At 45.2% G+C, this 21,117-nt stretch overlaps 1 protein-coding gene across 1 annotated transcript in view; it reads right to left on the bottom strand.

Annotated features, from left to right (window-relative positions):
* Positions 1-8,382: 8,382 nt before the first annotated feature.
* Positions 8,383-21,117, bottom strand: part of GEM (GTP binding protein overexpressed in skeletal muscle) — a 33,793-nt gene continuing 21,058 nt past the window's right edge. The window contains exon 4 of the mRNA XM_012643533.1: positions 8,383-8,439. Within this exon, the coding sequence (XP_012498987.1) occupies positions 8,383-8,439 (57 nt within the window). The remainder of the gene's footprint in view (positions 8,440-21,117) is intronic.

Raw genomic sequence — 21,117 nt, 5'->3', positions numbered from 1 at the left:
CTAAACCTCTGTACCCCCATAATATGCTGAAATAAAAAAAAAAAATTAAACTGTTTTCAGAAATCATACCATTAGCAATAATATCAATATTATTATTCTAAAATGTATAGTAAAGCAAATAAGTCATTTGCAGAACAAATGACTCTGTGTCTTCTATATATAAACCGAAAAGGCAAATTATGTTAATATTGTCTGGAACCAAGACTTTTAGATGGAAGAGAGAAAATATACAAAGCTAAAATCAAAGAAATTTTAAACACCTTCAATACTAAATTCAAATTCAAAATATTAGTATGAACTCATGATGCATTTTCTCTTAAGTATTGTTTTCAATTCTGTCTACTGAAAAAGGCTAAAGACAATGCCCAACTCTTAAACAAAGGGAAGCTCTAAAACCAGCTTATGATTTTTAAATATTATTGCAAAGGAAAATCTAAAGGAACCAAGCCTCCTTGGAAAAATTGCTGACTATAAGTCTGAGGCAGGAAATATACAAGATGTGCCTAGAACATTTGTCAGACCAGACAATAAGGAAGTTACCAAAAATTGGAGTTGTATCAAAACCTTCAGAGCCAACAAGAAGAGGCTATCACTGGCAAAAGATGGAAAAATTTGAGAACCAGTAAGAATAATGACTTTGATGAACTTAAACACATCAAATATATTAAAAACCATGAGATCATAATTATACTAAACAACAAATACTCATTGAGCACTTTTAGAGGTTGCCGGGGAACCAACTTACTATCCCAAAAGCATGTAAACATAAGATAAGAATCAAGGATGTAACCCATTCTTGCTGTATAAACTGTATCTCAACCAAATAGTTTTTAAGGAAAGTTTTCTCTTTATGGAAGTCTTCCAGCTAATAATGAAGGAATGATAGAATTAGCATATTACCATTTTGGAACCCCTACTGAAATAATGGATCTAAGCAGAGATCATTAATGACGGCTGCATCGCAAATGGACGACCACTACGTGCCTCCTGAGAGAAGGATGCGATACTCCTTATGAGGGATTCCTGATGAAAAAAATTAGGCTTGAATCAGATCAAACTTCTGGTCCTAGAGTCTAGAATTTATAGGAAATGCTGATCAGAGAAATAGGTTACAGGCGAAATGACACTCCACGGTTACAATCAGCAAAATACGAAATGTGAGAAACTGCAGAACAAATGACTCTGTGTCTTCTGTATAGAAACTGAAAAGGGAAAAAAGGGAGAAGAAGCCTGTATATTAAAAGAAATGTAACAGAACATTGAAACCGTGATCGAAACAAACCAGCTCTTAAAAAAATAAAAAAGGAAAAAGAGTACAATTAGGGAAATTCAAATATCCATTTTTGAGTATGATGATGGTTAGGTGGTTTCATTTTTTAAAGAGTTCTTATCAGTTACATATACATATGGAAATAGTTGTGGATGAAGTGGTTTGCTGCCTTGGGTTTGCCTAAAAAGAATCCATCTGGGCTGTGAGGGGTGGATAGTGTGGTGTAGAGGAAGAAACGTGGATGAAACGAGATTGGGCATGAGCTGAGAATTCCCCAAGCTAAGGTTCATTCGTTCCTTGCATTACTCTCTCTACTTTTGTTTATGGTCTAAAATTTCTATTAAAAAATGTTAAAGTGAGAAAATTCAAGTCACACACACATACACGCATGGACGCACACCGTGACTTTCCCTACCTTCCTCTTCTTGTTTTTGAGCAGAGGGTCTGAGTCAACAATGAGTGAATGATTTTTATAAGACAATCAGGACATTTACTCCTTTAAGGATAGTCGTGAACACATTCTAATCGGAAAGCTGCCTGAGAAGAGACTATTCTACCATAGCACCATGTGCTGAATCCTCCAATTTCACACTCTGGATCTGGCCTTACAGAAAATTTGAAAGAAGATTCCTGAATTAGAGGTAAATTTGGAGGTCAACATACTAAAATGTGGGTATTGAAACATGAGAACCGTTCTTTCTTGTTAGCATCTAAATCATGTAAAACCTCCCGCATGAGCTGGGACTTGCGTCCGGTGGGTGCCGGGTGAAACAGACATGGCACGTGCAGACGCAGAAGCCGGTGACCTGGAGGCGAGGGCAGAATCCAGGGCCCAACGCAGACTGTCCACTTGAGACTAAGCCTCCGGAAGTCGCAGGAACTGTGGATCTCCGTAGCCTTTCACAGCATGATCTGAGGTGTAGAGAGTTTTGTCTCAGTCTCCGATGGTCTCAGGGAAATCTGAGCTGATGACAGGGTTACAAGCAATTATACTACCCGCTGTTTATAAGTCATCACTCCAGACCACGCACTAAGCACTTTATATTAATTGCCTTATTGAACCTTTCCACCTTCTCCCCCAAACGATCGCCTCCTCCGCTAACCTGTCTCGCTGCTGGGCTTGTCATCCTAAACCTCGTTCAGTGCAGGACCATTCTGACCCTATAGTTGTCCCTGTGTACAATTTCACTAATGTACTCTCCTGTACATTGAACTTGCAGAAGCCTGTCTCTTGCATCACCTACAGGGCACGTGTAAGAACTCCGTACTCAGGGGTCCTGTGTTTCTTTCTTACCCAGTCTCTTATCAGACTTATGTACCAGGTGACAGCAAGGACCAACAGTCTCACAAGTGTACTTTCTACTGGGCAAACAGTCTCCCTAAACTGACCACCTATTGTAAACACTGGACTGTTACAGTCTTTTCCACACCACCCTCTTCAGATTATCTTATTAACAAATGTTTTAACCCCTCAGATCAGGACGATGAGACTCCTATCTGTACCAGAATATGCCAGCAAAAATTATACCCTCAAGGCTTAGGAAAACTAGCAGCCTGTGAGCTCCTGGAGGGACAGGATCAACTCTCTTATACAGACCCTTGGTTTAAGATGTTAACCCTAATGTTACCTAAAAATGGCTCTATAACCCTTCAAACAGGAGCAGGTACTGTTTGTGCATCCCTTGGATATATTTTTGTCTCTGATGGCAAGGAAGGAACTCCTTGGGCTTATGGTCGCTTAAACAGCTGGTCAATGGGGACACTTGTTCACTGGGACTCCTCACCACTCCCTTCTCGGTCCATAATAGATCTGAAGTTGTTCATGAGACCAGTTTCCTGAAATTGTTTTCACGAATAACTAGGGGAATTTTAGATGGAGACTCCATCTGGGGAGCCCCAAAGCAGTATCTCCCAGGGGGAATCCCAGATGGAGCTGATGACTTCTTTGGGTACACCCTGCTACCGTGGTGGGGAGTGGCAGCTCATCCACATGTGCTCTGCAACCTGGAGAATCCATAACCTGGAGACTCATCGCTAATTAAACTGCATTAGCAACAACTGCTCAACAAAAATCTTTAGACTCTTTAGCTCAAGTGGTTCTTGATATTACACTGTTCTTGACTATATTTTAACAGAACAAGAGGGGGTTGTGTGATAGCTAATTCTTCATGCTGCATTTATGTAAATACTTCCACAAAAGTGGAAATACATACTGATAAAATTAGACAAAAGCTTCATGGTTGTAACAGGGTAACGGATGATCTAGGAACATGATCTAGGAACGGATGATCTAGACTGGTTCTCCAAATTATGCTCTTGGATTCCTCACTGTATTCTTTCTGGGATCTTCAAATTTAGCCTTTCCCTTTTACTACTAATTTTCTTGATTTGTCTCATGAAAAATACATTCATTAAATGTGAACTAAAATGTTGTTTCAAAATAATAGACAAAAGCACCCAAGTAATGGTACTGGAGATGTTCAATCATTCACCTATGACTCGTGAGTACTTTCAGCTGGAGGCTCAAAACTTTCATTCCTGGCCTGGCGCAGTGGCTCGCGCCTGTAATCCTAGCACTCTGGGAGGCCGAGGCGGGTGGATCGCTCAAGGTCAGGAGTTCGAGACCAGCCTGAGCAAGAGTGAGACCCTGTCTCTACCAAAAAAAATAGAAAGAAATGATCTGGACAACTAAAAAAATATATATAGAGAGAAAAAATTAGCTGGGCATGGTGGTGCATGCCTGTAGTCCCAGCTACTCGGGAGGCTGAGATAGAAGGATTGCTTGAGCCCAGGAGTTTGAGGTTGCTGTGAGCTAGGCTGATGCCATGGCACTCTAGCCCAGGCAACACAGCGAGACTCTGTCTCAAAAAAAAAAAAACAAAAAACAAAACAAAACTTTCATTCCTCACACCCCAGCTATACCCTGCTTCAGCAGGAAGTAGCCAGATCTGTCAATGCCCTGATTCCCCAAGATTGAGGGATGAATGAAGAGAAGGGGAAAAGTTGTAACTGGCTCCATAAGCAAGAAAATGTTTTTTAATAGTGTTTTTAGTTCCCTTTTATTTTAAATGAGTTTTCAGTGCTCACCTGTGGCTAGAGCTGGCTACTCTAAGTGGTCTTGAATTGATGATCCCGTAGACAGTGAGTTTTATCTCAACACCAGTAACGTAGCAACTGCACTTTCAAAGTAGGCAGAAAAGAAAATAGAGCACTTAGCAAACTCAGGAAGATTTGCTGACCAAAACTTTGTAACTTTCCGTTGTACTGCATCCCTTTTGAGTTTCTTTCCCAGAAACAGGGGAATCTCGTTGCAGCCACAAGATAACTACAAAGCCTTACACGACCTGTTTGTCCAGAGAAGACAAGATAAGCAACACCCACTACATATCATGCCCAAGGACCCGTTGAGCAGCCCATTCCCTGCATCCCACCTGCACGCAAGGCTGAAAGAATGAGCAATATTAACCCCTAGCTCATTATGCTACTAAAATCCCCACCCTGGGAGGGACTTATCTGCCATTTTTTGATCATGGGATGTATGCACTAGCATGATTTATCACTGCGCTTGCATGCTCTGCACTCCACCCCAAACTTGTAAGGATGCTCACTCCCCTCATGCATTATTCATTTCACCTCCAGAAAAACTCCTGACCTGTGGGTCAGGGAGGCCAATTTGAGGCAGTCCATACCTCCCACCTCCCAGTTGATGCATCTCCTGCAATAAATCCTTTCTTCTTTGACAATCCTCTTTGTCTCAATAATTGGCTTTCTGTGCTGCAAGCAACAGTGAACCCCCGCTTGAGGGTTCGTTAACACAACCACCATGACATAGATACCATCACCACATTTTGACTGATGAGGAGGTTCAGAGAGAGGTGGAGTAACTTATTCAGAGTCACACAGTGGGTAAGTGACCCAGCTTGCCCTTTAACCTAGGGCAGTCTGCCTGCAAAACCCTTTCTCCACTGTATGGGTTTGGTAGGCAGTGGAGCAGCATTTTGTGGACACGTGTGGTTGGTGTCACTGCAGGGGTCACACACAGAGCATTTCCTGGGTAAAAATTCTAACCCCCGCAATAAAGGCAACAGCACCATTCAGGAAAGCCAGTGTGTTCAGAAGACAGATCATGCCTCAGTCATTTCTCTAGACAATAAATCCAGGACAAAAGCATTCAGCCAGCCTGGCTGGTGCTGGTGGGAAATGAAAAATAAGGAAGTGTATTTCCCAGATCCTTTCTTCCCCATTACCTGATACCACTTTTAAATAGATTGTGAAGGATATTTTAGACAAATGCAGCCCTTTTCCCTTGCGGCAAGTAATGTCCTAAAAGCTAATTTATTTAGCATCCTATTGATTAGAAAGTAGTGATACAATACAATGAGAATTGATGACCCAAAGGCAGCAAGCTCTCCTAAGAGTTTTATGACTCATCATCAAAATGCAATTATATTCCAAAGGGGCAGAGCGTTAAATGTGCCTTATTGAATTAAATTTATCGGTCATTGTTCAGCCACACACGGTTATGTGAACTCTGTAGAACCAGAATACTCGGACCAGAGTAACACAATCCCTGGCCATGCTGGCTTTTCTGCCATTGAATCCAGATAAATATGACTCACTGCGTCATATATACTTAACTTCATCACAGGAAGACTGTGGAGAGGATAGACTGAACTAGAAAATACATAGTAGAAAATGATCTGAAGACAGTCCTTTCATAATATATCATTTCTAGGGAGAAATTAAGCACTACAACTTGGGATCCTATAGTGATTCCTCAGTGCATTTGGTAAGGTCTTTGGCATCTGTTATGTTTAAGAGATAACATATGGAAAAGGCATGTGTATGCCTCATAACTGGTAAGGGCTCCTAAGTGGCAGCGATTGTTGTTATAATATTATAATAATATAATTATCTAATATATAATATTAATTATATATCATATACTATTATATAATTTTATTATTATATAATTATATAGTTATAATTAATATTATAACTATGTCATGATGTTTGCCTTGTAGGTACTTATAAAGCAGAAGTAGGTTGGTAAAACTGGCTTGTGTTGTCTTTTGTCTTCAAAAGAGGAGTAGGTGTGTGTCTTTGGTCTTAGTCTAAGACTCACTTAAACACAGTGCAATCTAATAATCACCATACTATTCTCCCATTCTATGCTTTTAATGTATCCCAAATAAACAAACAAATGAAAAGCAGGCATGAGACAAAAAAAGGTTGTTTCTCAAATGCAAAATCTTTGTGGGAAAGGGGCTGTGAGCCAGGTTGTGGAGTAAAGCCCCAGCCTAGAGAAGGCGGCAGAAAATGCCAATGTTCTCGTTGTCTGTCCTTTGCTGTGTGAGTCCGGGTTCTCCAGAGAAACAGAACCAATAGGCTGTGTTCCTATATGCAGAGAGATTTCTTTCATGGAAATGGCTCATGTGATTACGGAGGCTGGCAGGCTGGAGAGCCAGGAAGAACCGATGCCGCAGTTCAAGCCCAAAGGCCAGCTGTCCACTGTAGAGTTCCCTCTTGCTGGGGGAGGCCAGTCTTTTGTTCTAGTCAGGGCTTCACCTGATTAGATGAGGCCCACCCATGTGGGGGAGGGCAATCTGCTTCCCTCACAGTGCACTGATTAAAACGTTAATCTCACCCAAAAACACCTTCACAGAAATATGCAGAATTATGTTTGACTATATATCTGGACACCATGGCCTAGCCAAGTTGACACATAAATTAATCATCACAATCTCTCTCTCTCTCCCTCTCTCTCTCTCACACACACACACACACACACACACACACACACACACACACACACACTTGAGCAAGGTTCACAACAAAGTGAGAAAGGAAGCACCACGTGCTGATGTCAGCACCAAGGCTGTCATGGGACGCACCAAGGAGGCCACACGCCCAGTGAGAGGAACGCTGAGCGTCACTGCGTCGATTCCAAGCCAGGATTTTATCTCTTCTTTTTTAATCAGAAAAAGAATCCATTGATTCTGAAAACTGGCCTTATGTATCTAAGATGCTATTTTTAAAACCTCTGAGGTAAATATTGTTAAATCCCCATCTCACAAAGAAACTCTTTTCTGCTAAGTGACTTGCCCCAGCACTCGTCAGCTAATAGATGGAAGAATCTAAATTTGAACACAGGTCCTCAAATATCCCTTGTGACTTCTCTTCCTGCTATCCCATAGGTAAGGGAAACAGGAAGGTCAGAAACGTCAGTAACAGAAGAGTCTGTGGTGGTGAGCGTGTCAGACACATGTTGTTCCATGATCCCCCCTCTGGCTCGGGAAACTGTGGGGAGGTGCCCTCTCACAGAGACACAGCCAAGCCTGCCAACCTCCCCTCCTAAAGAGATTTGGGGATGCTTTTGGGAGGAAGACGTGTCCACATTTCCCAATTCGCCACGCTCTCTGGGCAGTCGCCATTGTTGGAGATTCTTACTGAGGCCCCAGGAAGGCTCTACACAGGCCACGGGCCAGGCCTCCGATCTCTGCACTGCTATACCTAGCCTCACGGCTGCTTGGAGTTGGTGGCAGAGCTATTCCAAAGAGCCGCTGAGATGCAGGCAGCTAGTGACAAGGCTGCTCTTTGGTCTCTAGCTGGCCCCTTACAGCACCCTAGACAGCCCACTCCAGGGTTCCTCTTGAAAGACCATGTCCTTGGGTCGTGGTTAGAAGTGCCTTTGTTTATGGCTGGGTGTTCAGAGGGTGGAAACATCCAGACGGTGATGGTTATAGAAGCACTTGTGCTGTTTGCTTTTGAAGTTTGTGTTGGGATTTGGTCTGGGAAAGTGGTCTATCTCCTTTCTTCCTCCTGTGCCCTCCTCCTGCCCACCCCCCAAATTTGTACTTCAAATGGTGAAGAGAATCCTGTTCCTGCTTTAGTTCACCATCTGGCCTTCAGTAGGACCAGGGGCCTGGGGAGCGGGGAAGAGGCTGGGTGTGTGGCAGAGTCACGGGTACTCTAGATGCAGGCATGCTTGAAAATCACACACCAGTCCATGGCACGTGACCCAGCCGGGACCCCAGAGCAAGCCGGTTCTGCCATGGCCATCTTCTGGTGAGAATGATGCAGGAGAGTCTACCCTCCCCCTGTAGCGCCTCTTACTGCAAACAGTTGGCCAGTGCACATTTGTCAAAGTTCTGGAAGTCATAGGTAGGCTGAAAAACAATGCACGATCAGTCAGTCTAAGCCAAGGCAGCTATGTGCAAGTACTAACTTGCAGTATCCAAAGGGTAATCCAGGCAGTTTAATACAAAGACAATGATCAGAAACCAAGAAAGTGGTTGCTTTAATTCAAAAACCATATTACTAGCAATTAGGTGTTAAGTGTGAGAGGAGCCTGCACCAGGAAAAAGATAATAACATATTAACTCCTTCAGATCTGAAAACAACACTAGTTATGAGGCACATACCATTATTATCACTGTTTTCTAGATAAAGGAGCTCAGACCCAGGGAGTGTAATTGAACCTGCACAAAGGAACTCAATGTGTAAATTGGTACCACCAGGATTCAAACCCAGCAAGTTCGATTCCCAAGTCTAAAAACTTAACCACTCTACTACACTGCATTCTAATTATATAATTTTTTGTGCTAATGAGACACTATCAGGCCTGTTGAGATATATTATTTTTTAATTCTCCCATCTTATTTTGCATAATAGTATCACATACATTGGTTTGTAATAAAGACCATAATAAAATTGTATGTTTTCTAAATATTTTATAATTTAGATTTTTTTCCACTAAATAATATCTTGTCCATGCCTTTCCTCCATAAATTCTCAAATATAGATTTTACGGGGCTAGCCAATTTTAACCCAAGAAGGTTATTTAAAATCTGTGATCACATTAGATTCTTAATCCAGTGCTCCCTTCCCTACACGGTGTTGCTTCTTTTAGGTCACAGTAAGTTTTAGTTTCTTTCAAGATTGTTTCCATTTTATCAGAAATTAAAACCTTAAATTAAGTACTAATTTATTTCCACATCTCAATGAATGAGATGAAAAGAAGCTGAAATGAGATTTGGGTTGTCTGGTTTTTATTTTTGGGGAGAGATTTTTTTTTTTTTAAACTCAGAGCCTTCCTAAAATCATACCATGGAGATAATCTCATTCTGCATCTGCAGGTAGGTGAACAGTGTGCTCTAAGGTGAGTAGAAATTTTATAGGGTTTTTAAAAATGTCGTTCCAACGCCTTACACAGTCCTGCTAGTGTGACCTGACTCTTCGCATGCGTGTGTGATGTCATAACACCCCTGAGCCTCCATTCTCTCGACTGTGAAATGGAGACAGTAATCTCTATTTCTTGGAGGTGTGAGATATCACTACAATAGTAAAGATAAATACCTAACACAAAGCCCGATACAAGGATGGAAACAATGACAGTTATAATTCCCATGATTCCCCTAGTCTGAGCTCTACCAATCACCAGTTACGTGACTTTGGATATGTGTCTTTCTTCCAGATTCTGTTTCTGTCCTTGTGTCTAGACGTGAAAGGGTCCTGCTGACTCTGGCTCTCACGTCATCTCATTTGCTTGGAAACTGGACCAAAGAGAAAGCAAACTGAGCGTGAGCTTAATAAACGACAGGATGCTGAAGGAATAGAATGGTGATTATACACTAGCCACCACTTATTAAACTCTTACTGTATGTCTAAGTACAACCATTTAGACATCTAACCCTCACAACAATCCTATGATGTAGGTAGCTACTTATGAAGCAGGTATTTTAATTATCCTCGTTTTACAGATGCGGCAACTAAAGCAGAGAGGGGTGAAGCAGTGTGTCTCAGAGCCCTCGTTCCTCACCACCACACTGTACTGCGGGTGTAGCAACAGTCACCATGATGACAGCTTATATTATACTTAGAACCTGCAGGGCACTGGCCACTCACTAACATAACCAGACGGAGAATCCTGGTCATCTAAAGAAAAACAAAAAACAAAACAACTTCTAGATGTCCATATTTTAGGGAAGCAAAATTCATCTGAGATGCACGGTGTTTTTATTCATCCCAGTAGTTATCAAGCCTAGGGACACATTAGAACCACCTGGGGATCTTTTAAAAAATACCAGTGTCCAAAATCTACCCCAGTCCTGGATGTGGAACTCAGGCATCAGTAATTTTTTAAAACTTTGCAATTTTAAACTCTGACTCTGATGCCAGGTTGAGAACTACTGGTTTACTTCAGTCAGACATACTTAGGATCGTTTTCAGTTGTGAACATGATTGGAAAGGAAAAAATTGTCAACAAAGAAAATAAATGTTCTGCATAATACAGTTACAAGAATTTGGAGTCTTCTTCAAATGGGAAGAAGAGTTGGGGGCCCTAGAACAGAGAGAAGAATATTTGGAAAGAGATCTGGACAGTCCAGGAGGAAAGACAGGAGATCCAACAAAAGGACACTGGACGAGACCCTGCAGGGAATGAGGGTGTGGTAAGTCGCAAACCTTCCATACTTCACTCCTCCCACCTCCATGCTGTTTGCAATATGACTTTGCAACTCCTTCTGTTCAAGGGTGGGGTCTGTTTCCCCTCCCCTTGAACATGGGCTGACCCTGTGGCTTGCTTTGGCCAACAGAATGCAGCGGCTCCCAGTTCAAGCCTAGGTCTCAGGGACCTCGCACGTCCCCACTCACTGGCCGTGCCAACAAGCCTAGGCTGATCTGCAAGTTGACGGGACACGTGGACCAGAGCCCAGAGAGTCCCAGCCAAGACCTCAGACTTGTGAGAGAGTCCCAACAAGACCAGAAAATCAACCCGCAGTTCACTGAAGACCCACATGAAGATCCAGCTGAAACCAGAAGAGCCACCCAACTGATCCTAAATTGCTAACACACAGAATTATCATCACTAAGTTTGGGGATGGTTATGTAGAATTAACCAATTGAAACAAACGGCCAGTGAGATGGCTGAGAGACTTTAGAAGAGTAATGTCTAATACTCAGTTTTAAGTTGTTGTCTGGTCTATGCTGTAATTCACAGGGGGCTTGAAAATTCTGCAGAGGCAGGAAATGAGAGCAAGAGGTCATCAGAAGAACAAAATGTCCCGAAGGATTCTAGAGCTGTGAGGGAGGGGAGATTGGACAGGCCAGAGCACGTGGAGTGGGCCTGGGCTAGGTCTGCGGGGATATTAAAGGCAGGAGTGACTCTGCCAGGGCAGAGGGCTCAGAAACGTACTGCAGCAGCCCCTGAGCATGTTGGTGTTACTCCGTGTCATCCTCATGCCAACCCTAGCAGGGGGATATTTATTACCTCATTTTATAATCCGAGGATTAGGGAGGTTAAATAACCTTCCCACGATGACTCAATGAGTAAGTGGTGGATCCAGGAGTGTCGACTCAAGCTCTTGGACTGTATCTAATTCGGTGATCAGAGTTCTGAACATTTATTCCTGAAACTCCAAGCTCCCAGGCCTCCACTGCACCCTGTTCTTGTCTGAAGCCTGAATAAAGTGATCCCAAATCCCCGGATCCAAATGTTCCCCTCCCAACCCTCCGCCTGGGACTTTTGCTCCAATGAACACTCCTGTTGGCTTCCTTGATCCGGTCTATACTGCTGTCAACAAGACCAGTGCTTCAGTGTTCCTGTGGCCACGCTGTCCTTCCCCTACCTGGTGGGGCCTCAGATCGGGAGCTGAGAACCAGCTGGGGTCACACCTCCCTGCTCACTCCAGCGATCAAATTCCTGTTCCCCAGACCTGTGCTCTGCGGCTCAGAGCAGGCTTCACAAGTCCCAGCGTGTTTTCCAACTCTCTGTGTACAGGACAGAAAACCAAGACGTGCCCGGGGTCACAGCAAACATCAGGACAGAGAAGAGCCGGCCCCAGGGCTCCTGTCCCTGCCCCGCTCTCTGCCAATGCAGGGTCAAAATCATCTGTGCACGCTGGAAATTTCCTCCTTCAAAAATTATGTTTCTTGAGAATAAAAACAAAAAACAAAACTGCCACCTGATTCCTCTTTCAAATTCCAAGAGAATACACAGGCTTGATTTTACCTCCCCAGGCCTTCAGGGGGTGGGAAGGGGTCAATCAAGCTCGTTATTCCCCATCTGCTCGGTGTTTGGCGTCCGTATTTCGCGCAGCTAGCGAGCAGCCCCGGGGCCTCCGAGCCGGGAAGGACCCGAGCTCCGGCTCCCCCCGCCCTGGCGCGCGTTTAGTCTGGCAGCGCGGGCGCGGCCCCCCGGGACAGCAGGCAGGTCAGATAAAAATTAATTGGATGTGAAGCGCCCTCTCTCATGCTGAGTGCAAACCCACTTTGGCGCCTCCCACAATCTGCGAGGAGCTTTTATGATAATTAATCATCTATTTTATGGGAGGGCGGCTGTGGAGACAGCTTGGTCCGGGTCCCTGGCTTTCAGGGCATGACTGTGAGTCGCTCCACGGTGACTCACAGATGCCAGCCTCATACCCTTCTCTGTGGAGGCCGTGACCTTCATCCATCAGTGTCCGTCACCCCGGGGTGACTTAGCCGTCAGAGCCGCCTCTCCTGGGGCGTGCAGGAGTTGGATCAGCCCCCTACGGCTTGCAGATCCATCTCTGGGCTGCTGTTTACTCCACCCCTGGCCGTGCCCGAGCTGCTGGCTACCTTAGAAGGTCCCTTCCTAGTGTCTGCACCACCCACGCACTTCCTGTTGCTAACCAGTGAGTCTGAGCTCATCATGGCTGCTTGCAAGATAATTAAAAACGAGAGCCGGCAGGGTCAGCTTTCAGCCGGCAGGCAGGCCCCCACTGACCAGCCACTTACCTCCTAAGAGGTGTCCTCACATCCAGTGGACTTTGAACCCTGCAAGTCTGGAAAACCACTGGGTGCGAGTGCAGGGGGAGGGGCAGGAACATGGTGGGGGAGCCATGACTTTGGACCCAGAAGGACTTGGGTTTGAATCCCGCCCCTGCCGCCCTCCTGCTGAATGTTTTCGGCTAAGTTATTTAACCCCAGCCCGAGGCTCCTCATTTGTAGCATGGAGACAACACACCTGCCGCATGGGGTTACTATGATGAGGTAAAGTGTCTGCACCAAACGAGAGGTGTGCGCTCTGCCTAGGATGGGCGATTTAGCCCTGCACCGTCTCTGGGAACTAAGGCCGGGCTTCCTGTCGGTGGAGAGTGACACGAGCTCCACTGTGTGTCAGCCTCCTCTCGATGGCCTGAGGCTGTGCAGAAGCCCTAAAGTGACTTGTTCTCAGCACCTCTGGGTGCTGGGTGAAAGGAAGGCGTTTGGGGGCCCAAGGGCTGGGGAGCACCCCGGCCGGCAGGCGCAGAAGGAGGGGAGGATCTCAACCCTTAGAAGTGCTTCCCTGCCCCACCCCCACCACCGTTGCCATCCTCCCTTCTGGACAGTGACAGGGTGCGCCTGCCTCTCTGCTGGCTCTTTTCAGGGACCTCTGGGTCTATGGGACCTGGAATGTCTTTGGGGCCTTGAAAGTCTGTGATATCTCCCCACAGAGTCTCCAACCTCGCGGCCTTCATCCTGGGAACAGACCTGACCAAGTCTCTTCATACCCAGTCCCCCGATGCCTCTGGCCTGCTCCCCTTCCTCCAGTGAGAGCCCAGGAAGGACGCTGCCAAAGGGACAGCCTTGCGCTCTCTGGGAGAGAACAGAGCCCACCGTCCTCCCAGTCCTCTTTCTCAATGCTTCTGGAAGGCAGTGCAGCATGCAAGCACAGCTGCCCCAGACAGACCTGGGGTCAAATGCTGCTGCCAAGCTGTGGGGCTCTGAGCAAAGGACTCAACCTCTCTGAGCCTATTTCCTCCTCTGTAAAAGGACAGTGATAGTAGTGCCTAATGGGCTTGCTGCGAGAGTTCCGTGAGGTAATGCCTGCAGCAGGACCCAGAGTAAGTGCTTGGCAAATGTTGCTAATATTTCACTGGGTGGGAAAATCTGGGAGCCACGGAAGAGTCGTAGTCAACTCAGAGCAGGGAGCACAGGACTGAGAAGCAGATGTGGAGTCAAATCCAGATAGCCATGTGTCCTTAGACAAGTCACTCGACCTCCAGCCAGTGGGAAGAGCACCATGTCTCTCGGTGCAGTTGTGACAACGCTTGCTGATGCAAGAAACCTATTTCCCACATGCAACAAAATTAAGTTGGACCTTTCCTTGTTCCATATACAAGAATTAACTAAAAATGGATCAAAGTCCTAAACATAAGAGCTAATACTATAAAATTCTTAGAAGAAAATACAAGGGGAAAGCTTCATGACCTTGGGTTTGGCAATGGTTTTTTGAATATGACACCAAAGGCACAGGCAACAAAAGAAAAAATAAATTGAACTTCATTGAAATTAAAAACTTTTGTGCATCAAAGGACACTATCAACAAAGCGAAAAGGCAACCCACAGAATGGGAGTTCAGATGCAAATCCTATGTCTAGTAAGGGATTAATATCCAGAACATATAATGAACTCCTATAACCCAACAACAAAAAACCTAATAACCTGATTGAAAAATGGGCAAAGGATTTGAACAGACATTTCTCCAAAGAAGATATACAAATGGCCAATATACTCATGAAAAGATGTTCAACATCACTAATCACTAGGGAAATACAAATCAAAACTACCATGAGGCCGGGTGTGGTGGCTCATGCTTGTAATCCTAGCACTGTGGGAGGCTGAGGCAGGAGGATTGCTTGAGGTCAGGAGTTCGAGACCAGCCTGAGCAAGAGTGAGACCCCATCTCTATTAAAAATAAAAAGAAATTAGCCAGACAACTAAAAATAGAAAAAATTAGCCAGGTGTGGTGGCACACGCCCTTAGTCCTAGCTACTAGGGAGGCTGAGGCAGGAGGATCGCTTGAGCCCAGGAGTCTGAGGTTGCTGTGAGCTAGGCTGATGCCACAGCACTCTAGTCCAGGCAACGGAGTGAGACTCTGTCTCAAAAAAAAAAAAAAAACTGCAATGAGATACCACTTCACACTCAGTGGGAATAGCTATTACATATTAATATTAAAAAAACACAAAAAAATAGGAAATACTGGTAAAGATGTGGAGAAATTGGAATCCTTGTACACTGCCGGAGGGAATGTAAAATGGTGCAGCCACTGTGAAAAACAGTATGGCAGTTCCTCAAAAAATTAAAAAAAGAATTACTATATGATCCAACTATTCTACTTCTGGGCCCAAAAGAATTGAAAGCGGGGATTCAAACAAATATTTGTATGCCCATGTTCATAGCAGCATTATTGACAATAGCCAAAAGATGGAAGCAACACAAATATCCATAATGAGTGGATTGACAAAGTGTGATATATACGTACAATGGAATAATATTTAGCCATAAAAAGAAAGGAAATTCTAACACATGCTCCAACGTGGATGAACCTTGAGGACATCATGCTAAGTGAAAGAAGCAGTCACAAAAGGACAAATATTATATGATCCCACTTATGTGAGGCACTGGGGTAGTCAAATTCACACGGACAGAAAGAAGAATGGTGGTTGTCAGGGGCTGGGGAGTGGGGAAAACAGGGTATTACTGTTCAATGTGTGTAGAGTTTAAGTTTGGGATGATAAAAAATTTCTGGGTATGGAAGGTGGTGATGGTGACACAATGTGAATACACTTAGTGCCGCAGAACTGTACACTTAAACAGGGCTAAATTGGTAACTTTTACCATTTTACCACAGTAAAAATAAGAAACCTATTTCACTTTCTTTAACCTAATTTTTCCTGAATGTATTTGACCATGGAAATCCCCCTTTTCCCCAGAATTCTCATTAATGCAACAGAGAGCAAGGGTCCCAGAGAACACATGTAGGGAAACATTGGCATGTGTCATTGTGACTGGACCTTCGAGGACAAAATCCCACGGTGGAGCAGGGCGAGGCGCTCCCCTCAAGGGGAGGAGGCACGTACTGGGCAGCCGTCTGGGGAAGGAAGACGCCTGTGTCTCAGTAAACCAGGATGAAGAGGGAAGGCACCGGAACTGCGGAGAGAAGAGAAGGCATCTGCTTCTCTGGGTCTCGGCATCCAGAGGTAGCCCCTCAGCGGGGACTCTCAAGGGGAGCACCCTCGAGGCAGGCGTGGAAGCTTGGAAACGAGAAATCCGGGCAGGAGGCCTGAGGTGACATGGCCCCTGACATACACCCCAGGAGGCTGGGGACTAATTACCTCTGACGTCATAGACTATATTGTTTAGATACAGAATACAGGTTGCTTAGTAACCTCAGAACTTAATAAAGCATTTTTGAAATTTTATAAAAATTTTTGAACTTAAGAAAGGCTGTTCTCAGCTGCAAAGGGAAACTCCTTTGTCCAGGAGCTTGGTCCAGCCTTTGACCAGGGCGTTACACCCGATCACCCACCAGAATAGAACCAAGACTGCCCAAGGGGAAAATGAAAATTGAGGATAATAGAATAGAAGAGTCTCTGGTTAGACAGCTCCTCCCTACTTCCAGAATTCCTCCTAGGACTAACCCCTGAAGGCTCCCGATTTTCCTTTGAATAAAGAAAATAATAAACTATAGCCAAAAGGTTTTGAGTTGTAATCATGTGCTGAGCACTGAGTATGCATTTTCCCATTTATTCCCCTGGAAAAACTGAAGAAAGAGATAACTTTTTAAATTCATTTACTCAAATTCTTCATTCAAATGAGAAAACTGAGCTTGAGAAAGATTACGTTACTTGCCCAAGTTTCCCAGCTGGGAACTGGTGGAACCAGGATTCAAACCCTGGCAACTGGATTCCAAGCCCACCCTCCTTACAGCCACTGCATCCGGTCCTTTGAGCCAGCCTCTCACACGGCTGCGCAGTCTGCGTCTTCCTTCTCGGTTGCAAGGCAGGTGGATTCTTTGTGTCCACTTCTGTCTTTGTTCCCACGCTCGCAAGTATAACTGGGCCACCTGTGAAGCCCTGTAGCCCATCTCTGTGCTGGCGGAAACACCGGTCTGCTTAAGAGCAGGGAAAGGGACCAGGTCCCCGTCAACCTGAGTTCTTTATGAGTCAAACATCTTCATCTTCGCGTAAGATAGCAGTTCTCACTGCCCAGCCGTACAGAGACTCTCAAAGACGCAGTAAAGGAAATCAGATTGAGTTCCCTTCTTTTGCTGCCAGAAGAAATAGTGTCGGCATTTTCCTAACTGCTAATGTTTTTTAACTGGCTTTGTACAAGTTCAAGGGACAACAGTTAAGGCCGGTTCAGTACGTGAGTAAAGTGGGTGAGTGTCAACATGCCGGAAGCAGGGTGTGGGCCGGGGACTGCGCATTGAGAGGCTCACCTACTCCCACAGATCTCGTCCCCAAGCTGGCCAGATACACGCCTGCAATTTCAGCCAGCGCTGACGCAGCGATTGAAGTGCAAACGAGCCCTTATACCACCTCGTATGTGCACAGCACTTTAATAACCCTGTGGAGATTTGAATCCCCTTTAGAGATTACAAATTATTTTTACTTAGTCTGTCATCTGAGGTTGCCATCATTATTCTTACTTTATATATGAGGATTTTAAAGCTCATCAATAATTACAGAGCCAGGACTAGTATCTGAGGCTTTTCTCTCCAAGCCCGGTGTCCCCTGGATGTAAGATATGAGCACTTATCAACATGCCTTACACAATTCTTTCACCTGGCAGCAGCCTGACGCCTGGGGCAGGTGAGCTGTGATAGGTGTATAAGAAGAGCCGCGTCTGGAGTTTGGCATAAGGACAAGACGGGAGGACCAAGCAGAGGACAAAAGAGCTCCTCTCTGAAGAGCTGGGAAGGGAGGCAGCTGCCTGACCATGGTGTGGACCCAAGTGGCGGCACTGGGAACTCTTGTGGGAGGGGCATTGAGCTGGGACCTGGAGCACATCACTCTTGGAGGCCTCAGTTTCTCTCTGTGTAAAAAATGATTAGGAGGTTTTGGTATCTAAGGTCCTCTCAGGCTCTAAACTTGAGTCATTTCCTGGGGTCAATAGGTCCATATGTGCTGCTTTGTGACAAAGCTAAATAAATGTCAGCTACATCATCACCATCGTCATCTTGGCTGTGATTCAGACCATTGACACGTGACAAAGAGTGCCCCACACACATGGGGGCGGGCGGGGGGTGGCAGCCGAGGCTGCCTGCCTGCCTCCTTGGGCTGCATGTTCACATGTGGCAGTTCTTGCCCAAAGGACATCTGAAGGCCCTGATTCCACTTATTTTTTTCCCACCCCAGATCAGAACTGCTTTTGCCCAATCATTCTGCAAATAATCCAAGCTCCTCACACCGGTGTTCCCAAGTATTGAGACACATTATGGCAGGCCACCAGCTCCATCTTATAATCAAATAGATGAATCACAGGGCAATTTCCTTTGGCCTTTTTAATAGGATTTCCACTCCCACCTCATTGCCTTGTCTGGCCTGATGTTTACAAAAAGAGAAATTACTGCTTTCAAAAATATCTGTGTTTTTTAGTCAAGTAAAAGTGACTGCTTAAGTTGTACTCCTCATAACTCTGTTTCTTGCCCATTTTCTGACATTCACACACTTGCCCTTCCTTTGTGCCTGTGGCCACTCCCCAGAAGGTACCTGTCCGCCAACATTCGTGTGAGGGCTGCAGATCCCCTATTAGGTATTTATTTAAAATGCCTGACAACTGTGCTGCAGTTATCCCCTACCTTCCGACAAGACTGGTTTGAGTGTGTGTGTCATGTGTGTGCACATATTCGAATATGCACACACACATATATGTACATACAGGTAAGTATGTATATGTACATGTGTATATAAAATTGCAAATACCTTTCCCAAAAAAGCCCTCCAGAACGATCTCAAATTACCCACAAGGCAGCTGTGTATTTCCACGTCACAGCTGCCTCGGGGGCTCTGCGATACCAGCGAGAGTACTCCTCAGTCCTCCCGCGTCTTGACTTTTCTAAAAGCCTAACAGTAAGGCAGGAGCTTCTCTACTTCAGACCAGGGGCGTAAAACCTTCAGCACAACAGAAGATGCGGGGACACTCGTTTTGACTTGTTTGACCACGACCCCAGCAAACGTGAATAAAAATTACTTGTCTTGAGTTTCAGAGAGGGCGTGTACCTCTTGAATGCTGTTTCCTTGGGAGATGCTGAAATGAATAAGACCACCGACAGCATCCCCGTTTTCAGAACATACGTACTGAAAAGTGGAGCAAGAGAGTCTAGTTGATATTTGAAGTCATTCCAGTTGCAGTACTCTACCTGTGAGCCCTCCCCACCCCACCCTGCTCCCCAACACACACACGCACACACACACACAGACACACACACGCACACACACAGACATATACATACACGCACACACAAAATCACCTGTACGTTGCTTTGCTAAAAACCTCAAGTCTTTGGTTTACCTAAATTTTCCCCTGGCCAAATGACAAGAGAAACTTTCTCATTTCCCTAGGGTGGGACTGGACGAATTGCTGATGGTTTAGGTAGGGTTTCTTGTTGTTCTGCGGCTGTTTCCCAGGCACGTCCTTACTCAGGGGTAATCTTCCCAGGGCCCTGGCCGGCACTGTGTCTGGCCCGCATGGCTCCGTTTCTCGCAAGCTCGCTGTCACTCTGCACTGCTGTCTGGCTGTTGTAGGCATCAGGCCTCGTCGCTTTGTGAGTACTTCTTGTACAAAACCTTTCATGCTGCCAGACATGTATGCTCTCCAAGTCCAATAAACCCATCAAATGCACTTTCTAAGGTGAGGCTTGCCCGGACGAAGGACTTCCTTCCTCCTGCCTGAAACGCCTGACTCAGTCGGTGTCATGGTGACCACCTCATTGCTCTCCCCAGGTGGGGTTGTGCCTTCCGGTTCCTGCCAGGCTCGGCTCTCCTGGGTGATGTCCTGAAGCAGCACCGCTTTAATCTGTCACACCCTGTTTGGAAACATTCAAGCACCAGCACTGTCTTCTGAACGAAGTCCGAACATCGCAGCCTGGAACCGCTATTCCACCATTGCTCTCCAACTTACCTTTCTTTCCAGGGCACTCGCCCTCCACCTCTCGGACAGACAATAAGTTAATAAGGTGAGTGCTTTAAATTTAATCCCCCTGATATTCCTGTAAGATGGGCATTATTATTTTTGTTTTTCAGATGGAGAAATTGAGGCTTAATGAGACTAACTTGCCCTAAGTGACCCAATGTGTTTAGTTTCCTAGGGCATCAGAAACTTGGTGGCTTAAAATAACAGAAATTTATTCTCTTGCAGCTCTGGAGGCTAGAAATCCAACATCACAACATTGGCGAGGCTATACAGCGTCTGAAGGATTTCAGGGGAATCCTTCCCTGTCTCTTCCAGCTCTGATGGTCACAGACACTTCTTGGCATTCCTTGGCTTGTATTAACTGCAGCACCCCCAATCTCTTCTTTTTTCCCTGTGTGTCCCCTCTGTGTCCAAATCTCTTTCCTTTCTCGTATAAAGGCACCATACGTTGGATTTAGGGTTCATCCTAAATCCAGGATGGTTTCATCTCGAGATCCTTAGCTAGGACATTTACAAAGACTATTTCCCAATAAAGTCATATTTTGAGGTTCAAGTAGACATGAATTTTGGGGGAACACAATTCAACCCACTGTACCCAACAAGTAAGAATTTGAAACTAGGCCAGGCACAGTGGCTCATGCCTATAATCCTAGCACTTTGGGAGGCTGAGGCAGGAGGATCACTTGAGGCCAGGAGTTTGAGACCAACCTGGACAACATAATGAGACTGTATCCCCACAAAAAATAGAAAAATTAGCTGTGCATCGTGATGGATGTCTGTAGTCCCTGTTACTCAGGAGGCTGAAGCAGGAGGATTCCTTGAGCTCAGGAGTTTGAGGTTGCAGTGAGCTATGATGATGCCACTGCAGTCTAGCCCAGGCAACAGAGCAAGATCCTGTCTCGAAAAAAAAAAAAGAAAAAAAA

The sequence above is a fragment of the Propithecus coquereli genome, unplaced genomic scaffold, assembly GCF_000956105.1.
Source record: "Propithecus coquereli isolate 6110/MARCELLA unplaced genomic scaffold, Pcoq_1.0 Scaffold2, whole genome shotgun sequence".
Taxonomy (NCBI): Eukaryota; Metazoa; Chordata; class Mammalia; order Primates; family Indriidae; genus Propithecus; species Propithecus coquereli.
The sequence above is the reverse complement of the archived record's forward strand: the minus strand, read 5'-3'. Positions and strand labels throughout refer to the sequence as shown.